Source organism: Nanorana parkeri, unplaced genomic scaffold, assembly GCF_000935625.1.
Source record: "Nanorana parkeri isolate BGI_ZX_2015 unplaced genomic scaffold, ASM93562v1 scaffold2232, whole genome shotgun sequence".
Classification (NCBI taxonomy): Eukaryota; Metazoa; Chordata; class Amphibia; order Anura; family Dicroglossidae; genus Nanorana; species Nanorana parkeri.
In genome coordinates, this window is record NW_017308500.1 from 150,274 (window position 1) to 158,571 (window position 8,298).

At 50.7% G+C, this 8,298-nt stretch overlaps 1 protein-coding gene across 1 annotated transcript in view; it reads right to left on the minus strand.

The window, feature by feature from the left end:
* LRRC58 (leucine rich repeat containing 58) overlaps positions 1-8,298 on the minus strand; it is a 14,131-nt gene that overhangs the window by 1,894 nt on the left and 3,939 nt on the right. The window contains exons 2-3 of the mRNA XM_018573092.1: positions 722-850; positions 266-543 (exon numbers count right to left, since the gene is read on the minus strand). Coding sequence (XP_018428594.1) covers positions 266-543; positions 722-850 — 407 coding nt within the window. The remainder of the gene's footprint in view (positions 1-265; positions 544-721; positions 851-8,298) is intronic.

The window sequence follows — 8,298 nt, forward strand, 5'->3', positions numbered from 1 at the left end:
GAAGGAAAAGGGGGGGGGGGGGGGGGGGGAGAGAGAGAGATACAAAGTAACATTGATCAGAGGGGGCATTGCCATTTATTGTTATTCGCACTCCAATGTACATATATTGTGCTATATAGTTTTGGGGGGTTTTAATGCACTCAGTTGTGCTGACCGCTCATTTATAATTTATAGGCCACATGATGCATCTCGGGGGAATGAAAATGCACAACCATTGAGAAGCACAGAGCTGTGGTGTGAATGAGCCTTTGGAAGAACACCTCACCTCCACACTTGGGGTTGGGACATTTGCTCGACAGGTCCAGATATCTCACGAGGTTCTCCGGAAGCTCCCACGGTGTGTAGGCAATCCCCCGACTCTTGATGGTGCGCCCAGCCAGCTCCAGCAGCGAGGGTGGGGCGTAGGTCAGATCCCGCACAAACCTCACCACCAGCGGGTTCCCGCGTAGGCTGAGCTCCTGCAGGTGGACCAGACTGAGAATCTCCCGCGGAAGGTATGTCAGGAGGTTGTTGTGCAGGCTGAGTGACCGCAGCGAGTGGACCCTGGGAGAGAAAGATGGGACAAATAGAGAAGGTGAATTCCCCCACTCCCCAAAACCAAAGAAGGCCACCTATAGCACGGCACTTTACAGACATTTATTTGAAGATCAGTTCATATATAGAAGTTGCCTTTATTGGGGACATTTGAAGCTCATTTAAGATTTCATTGCAATGAACTCACTGTGCCAGCTGTGGCGGGACGCTCTGGATGCGGTTATCACATAGGACCAGGCAGCTGAGATACGGCAGGTTGGCGAGCTCCGGCGGGATGTGGGAGATGAAGTTGCCACCCAGGTAAAGGAACTCCAGACTGGAAGACAGGAAAGGATTGTGTTACATAAGGTCAATGTCTCCATCACTCAGAGATGAGCAGGAGATGCCCAGGTTGTTACATTGTTGGCAATGTCCCATCACTACAGCGCCTGATATACCCAGACATTGCAGGTACGGCATGTCCCATCACTACAACACCCATTATACCCAGACATTGCAGGTACGGCATGTCCCATCACTACAACACCCATTATACCCAGACATTGCAGGTACGGCATGTCCCATCACTACAACACCCATTATACCCAGACATTGCAGGTACGGCATGTCCCATCACTACAACACCCATTATGCCCAGACATTACAGGTACGGCATGTCTCATCACTACAGCACCCATTATACCCAGACATTACAAGTACCCAGACATTACAGGTACGGCATGTCCCATCACTACAACACCCATTATACCCAGACATTACAGGTACGGCATGTCTCATCACTACAGCACCCATTATACCCAGACATTACAAGTACCCAGACATTACAGGTACGGCATGTCCCATCACTACAACACCCATTATACCCAGACATTACAGGTACGGCATGTCTCATCACTACAGCACCCATTATACCCAGACATTACAAGTACCCAGACATTACAGGTACGGCATGTCCCATCACTACAACACCCATTATACCCAGACATTACAGGTACGGCATGTCTCATCACTACAGCACCCATTATACCCAGACATTACAAGTACCCAGACATTACAGGTACGGCATGTCCCATCACTACAACACCCATTATACCCAGACATTACAGGTACGGCATGTCTCATCACTACAGCACCCATTATACCCAGACATTACAAGTACCCAGACATTACAGGTACGGCATGTCCCATCACTACAACACCCATTATACCCAGACATTACAGGTACGGCATGTCTCATCACTACAGCACCCATTATACCCAGACATTACAAGTACCCAGACATTACAGGTACGGCATGTCCCATCACTACAACACCCATTATACCCAGACATTACAGGTACGGCATGTCTCATCACTACAGCACCCATTATACCCAGACATTACAAGTACCCAGACATTACAGGTACGGCATGTCCCATCACTACAACACCCATTATACCCAGACATTACAGGTACGGCATGTCTCATCACTACAGCACCCATTATACCCAGACATTACAAGTACCCAGACATTACAGGTACGGCATGTCCCATCACTACAACACCCATTATACCCAGACATTACAGGTACGGCATGTCTCATCACTACAGCACCCATTATACCCAGACATTACAAGTACCCAGACATTACAGGTACGGCATGTCCCATCACTACAACACCCATTATACCCAGACATTACAGGTACGGCATGTCTCATCACTACAGCACCCATTATACCCAGACATTACAAGTACCCAGACATTACAGGTACGGCATGTCCCATCACTACAACACCCATTATACCCAGACATTACAGGTACGGCATGTCTCATCACTACAGCACCCATTATACCCAGACATTACAAGTACCCAGACATTACAGGTACGGCATGTCCCATCACTACAACACCCATTATACCCAGACATTACAGGTACGGCATGTCTCATCACTACAGCACCCATTATACCCAGACATTACAAGTACCCAGACATTACAGGTACGGCATGTCCCATCACTACAACACCCATTATACCCAGACATTACAGGTACGGCATGTCTCATCACTACAGCACCCATTATACCCAGACATTACAAGTACCCAGACATTACAGGTACGGCATGTCCCATCACTACAACACCCATTATACCCAGACATTACAGGTACGGCATGTCTCATCACTACAGCACCCATTATACCCAGACATTACAAGTACCCAGACATTACAGGTACGGCATGTCCCATCACTACAACACCCATTATACCCAGACATTACAGGTACGGCATGTCTCATCACTACAGCACCCATTATACCCAGACATTACAAGTACCCAGACATTACAGGTACGGCATGTCCCATCACTACAACACCCATTATACCCAGACATTACAGGTACGGCATGTCTCATCACTACAGCACCCATTATACCCAGACATTACAAGTACCCAGACATTACAGGTACGGCATGTCCCATCACTACAACACCCATTATACCCAGACATTACAGGTACGGCATGTCTCATCACTACAGCACCCATTATACCCAGACATTACAAGTACCCAGACATTACAGGTACGGCATGTCCCATCACTACAACACCCATTATACCCAGACATTACAGGTACGGCATGTCTCATCACTACAGCACCCATTATACCCAGACATTACAAGTACCCAGACATTACAGGTACGGCATGTCCCATCACTACAACACCCATTATACCCAGACATTACAGGTACGGCATGTCTCATCACTACAGCACCCATTATACCCAGACATTACAAGTACCCAGACATTACAGGTACGGCATGTCCCATCACTACAACACCCATTATACCCAGACATTACAGGTACGGCATGTCTCATCACTACAGCACCCATTATACCCAGACATTACAAGTACCCAGACATTACAGGTACGGCATGTCCCATCACTACAACACCCATTATACCCAGACATTACAGGTACGGCATGTCTCATCACTACAGCACCCATTATACCCAGACATTACAAGTACCCAGACATTACAGGTACGGCATGTCCCATCACTACAACACCCATTATACCCAGACATTACAGGTACGGCATGTCTCATCACTACAGCACCCATTATACCCAGACATTACAAGTACCCAGACATTACAGGTACGGCATGTCCCATCACTACAACACCCATTATACCCAGACATTACAGGTACGGCATGTCTCATCACTACAGCACCCATTATACCCAGACATTACAAGTACCCAGACATTACAGGTACGGCATGTCCCATCACTACAACACCCATTATACCCAGACATTACAGGTACGGCATGTCTCATCACTACAGCACCCATTATACCCAGACATTACAAGTACCCAGACATTACAGGTACGGCATGTCCCATCACTACAACACCCATTATACCCAGACATTACAGGTACGGCATGTCTCATCACTACAGCACCCATTATACCCAGACATTACAAGTACCCAGACATTACAGGTACGGCATGTCCCATCACTACAACACCCATTATACCCAGACATTACAGGTACGGCATGTCTCATCACTACAGCACCCATTATACCCAGACATTACAAGTACCCAGACATTACAGGTACGGCATGTCCCATCACTACAACACCCATTATACCCAGACATTACAGGTACGGCATGTCTCATCACTACAGCACCCATTATACCCAGACATTACAAGTACCCAGACATTACAGGTACGGCATGTCCCATCACTACAACACCCATTATACCCAGACATTACAGGTACGGCATGTCTCATCACTACAGCACCCATTATACCCAGACATTACAAGTACCCAGACATTACAGGTACGGCATGTCCCATCACTACAACACCCATTATACCCAGACATTGCAGGTACGGCATGTCCCATCACTACAGCGCCTGATATACCCAGACATTGCAGGTACGGCATGTCCCATCGCTACAACACCCATTATATCCAGACATTACAGGTAGGGATGCACCGATACTAGTATCGGTGCCGAGTATTTGGGCGAGTACTCATAGTCGTCCAAATGCTCCGATACATGGGCTTCCGGTATCAGAAAGCCGGGCAGCGAGTCATTACACGGCGCCCGGCTTACTGATTGGCCAGAAAGCCGGTTCCATGCCTTCTCGTCACCTAGTGACGAGAAGCATGGAGACGGCTTCCCTACTAATCAGGAAGCCGGGTGGCAGGCAAATACCAAAAAACAATATCGGTACTCAATACAGAAAAACCCGGTATTGGTGCATCCCTAACTGCAGGTACCGCATGTCCCATCCCTACAGAATCGGTTCTACTCAGACATTACAGGTACGGCATGTCCCATGACTACAGCACCCGATATACCCAGACATTACAGGTACGGCATGTCCCATCACTACAGCACCCATTATACCCAGACATTACAGGTACCCAGACATTACAGGTACGGCATGTCCCATCACTACAGCACCCATTATACCCAGACATTACAGGTACCCAGACATTACAGGTACGGCATGTCCCATCACTACAGCACCCATTATACCCAGACATTACAGGTACCCAGACATTACAGGTACGGCATGTCCCATCACTACAGCACCCATTATACCCAGACATTACAGGTACCCAGACATTACAGGTACGGCATGTCCCATCACTACAGCACCCATTATACCCAGACATTACAGGTACCCAGACATTACAGGTACGGCATGTCCCATCACTACAGCACCCATTATACCCAGACATTACAGGTACCCAGACATTACAGGTACGGCATGTCCCATCACTACAGCACCCATTATACCCAGACATTACAGGTACCCAGACATTACAGGTACGGCATGTCCCATCACTACAGCACCCATTATACCCAGACATTACAGGTACCCAGACATTACAGGTACGGCATGTCCCATCACTACAGCACCCATTATACCCAGACATTACAGGTACCCAGACATTACAGGTACGGCATGTCCCATCACTACAGCACCCATTATACCCAGACATTACAGGTACCCAGACATTACAGGTACGGCATGTCCCATCACTATAACACCCATTATACCCAGACATTGCAGGTACGGCATGTCCCATCACTATAACACCCATTATACCCAGACATTGCAGGTACGGCATGTCCCATCACTACAACACCCATTATACCCAGACATTGCAGGTACGACACGCCTGCTCCTATGAAAGCGGACACTGGGAGTCCAGGAGATTGATCACGCTGGATTTTTGTTCCCCGTTCTCTCTGCCGTCAGCGATGAAATTGCAGCTCCGGGTTGTTTCTCAGCCAGAAAACACAAATGGAGCGTTCTCACGCTGACTCAGCAAGTTTAAGGCAAACACCGGATCCCGGGTACAGAGAGCACAAAGGACAAATCCCTGGAACCCTCACCCGTTCCACTGCAAGCACTCCGCTCTAAAAACTCCTCAATATTAGAATACTTCAACTCCAGCCAAGCTACAGAGCGGTGGAGACATGTCAGGACAATGATCCCGGGTACCTTATTTGGGGTATTTATCAGCACCCTCGTCTGACCCCGGGCCCCGTCACCGACCTAAACTGTGTCAGGGAAAAGCCACACTCCCCCGCAGTGGTTTATCTTTTCGTGAATGATTTTTAATTCACTTGCATGCGCCTCTGAACCTGCTAAAAAAAAATGTGACTACTACAGGAAGAGTCAAATCCCTAGCACAGCCCCCTTCTTGCACATAATAGGCCACTCCTCTTGTGGGAGGGTCTAATTACAGTCTGTGCTGGCCCAGCTACTTCACACCTCCCTACACACTTATGCAGGTACCAGGGGAGGAATGGGAGCGACAGCTGAGAGTCTACTGACATCAAATTCAAGAGGACCTGTCTGTTCCCGGCTCACCCCCTTTATTTCCTGGATTTCAGTTCTTTCGGTCATGGAGGCTCAGCATCACATGTGGGCGGTCTGACTAGGAACACTCACTCTCACACACGAACATTCACCCAATCAAAGCACTTTGGTATTTGTAGAACTAGGGAAGCACAAAAGTAGAACATGGCCCGATACTGAGCGCCGATATGGGAAATACATTTGGCTGCCGTAAGGTCCCGCTCTAGCTGGGGACCCTGTGGCGGCTGTTTACAGCGCCGGCCGCACATCTCCTCCTTCCAGACGCCCGCAAGACCCAGCACAGCCCTGGTGAGACCGCACAGCCTCCTGAGACGCCAGACACAGCCCTGGGGAGAACGAACGCACAACCCTGTGGAGACCGCACAGCCTCCTGAGACGCCAGACACAGCCCTGGGGAGAACGAACGCACAACCCTGGGGAGAACGCACAGCCTCCTGAGACGCCAGACACAGCCCTGGGGAGAACGAACGCACAACCCTGGGGAGAACGCACAGCCTCCTGAGACGCCAGACACAGCCCTGGGGAGAACGAACGCACAACCCTGGGGAGAACGCACAGCCTCCTGAGACGCCGGACACAGCCCTGGGGAGAACGAACGCACAACCCTGTGGAGACCGCACAGCCTCTTGAGATGCTGCACACAGCCCTGGGGAGAACGAACGCACAGCCCTGGGGAGAACGAACGCACAACCCTGTGGAGACCGCACAGCCTCCTGAGATGCTGGACACAGCCCTGGGGAGAAGTTGCATGCACAGCCCTGGGGAGAAGTTGCACGCACAGCCCTGGGGAGAAGCCGCACGCACAGCCCTGGGGAGAAGCCGCACGCACAGCCCTGGGGAGAAGCCGCACGCACAGCCCTGGGGAGAACGCACAGCCTCCTGAGACGCCAGACACAGCCCTGGGGAGAACGAACGCACAACCCTGTGGAGACCGCACAGCCTCCTGAGATGCTGGACACAGCCCTGGGGAGAAGCCGCACGCACAGCCCTGGGGAGAAGCCGCACGCACAGCCCTGGGGAGAAGCCGCACGCACAGCCCTGGGGAGAAGCCGCACGCACAGCCCTGGGGAGAACGCACGCACAGCCCTGGGGAGAACGCACGCACAGCCCTGGGGAGACCACACAGCCTCCGGAGAGGCTAGACACAGCCCTGGGGAGAAGCCGCACGCACAGCCCTGGGGAGAACGCACGCACAGCCCTGGGGAGACCACACAGCCTCCGGAGAGGCTAGACACAGCCCTGGGGAGAACGAACGCACAACCCTGGGGAGAACGCACGCACAACCCTGGGGAGAACGCACGCACAACCCTGGGGAGACCTCACAGCCTCCTGAGATGCTAGACACAGCCCTGGTGAGAGCACACGCACAGCCTCCGGAGACCCCGAACAGCCATGGTGAGCAACACGGCGTATCTAGCTTTATATTATTCTGCACTTCTGTATAATGTATTGCTGGGATTTGTAGTCCTCTATAGCTGGTGGCATTTTGCATTGCTGTATAATGTATTGCTGGGATTTGTAGTCCTCTATAGCTGGTGGCATTCTACATTGCTGTACAATGTATTGCTGGGATTTGTACTCCTCTATAGCTGGTGGCATTTTGCATTGCTGTACAATGTATTGCTGGGATTTCCCTCTACAGCTTGTGTCAGTGGCAGAACTACTAGGGTCCCAGAGGTCGCAGCTGTGACAGGGCCCCGCCGCTCTACTGCTGCCCTAGGAGTACTGAGGCAGAGTGCTGTCACCGGCCGTGACCTGTCTGCATTGCACAGAGACCCAGTGAAGACGTCACCGGAAATAAAATAAGGTTTGTAATGAAGATGGAAAAGCTTTATTGAAAAATGTCATCATGTTGATGGGGGGGGGGGGGGGGGGGGGGGAG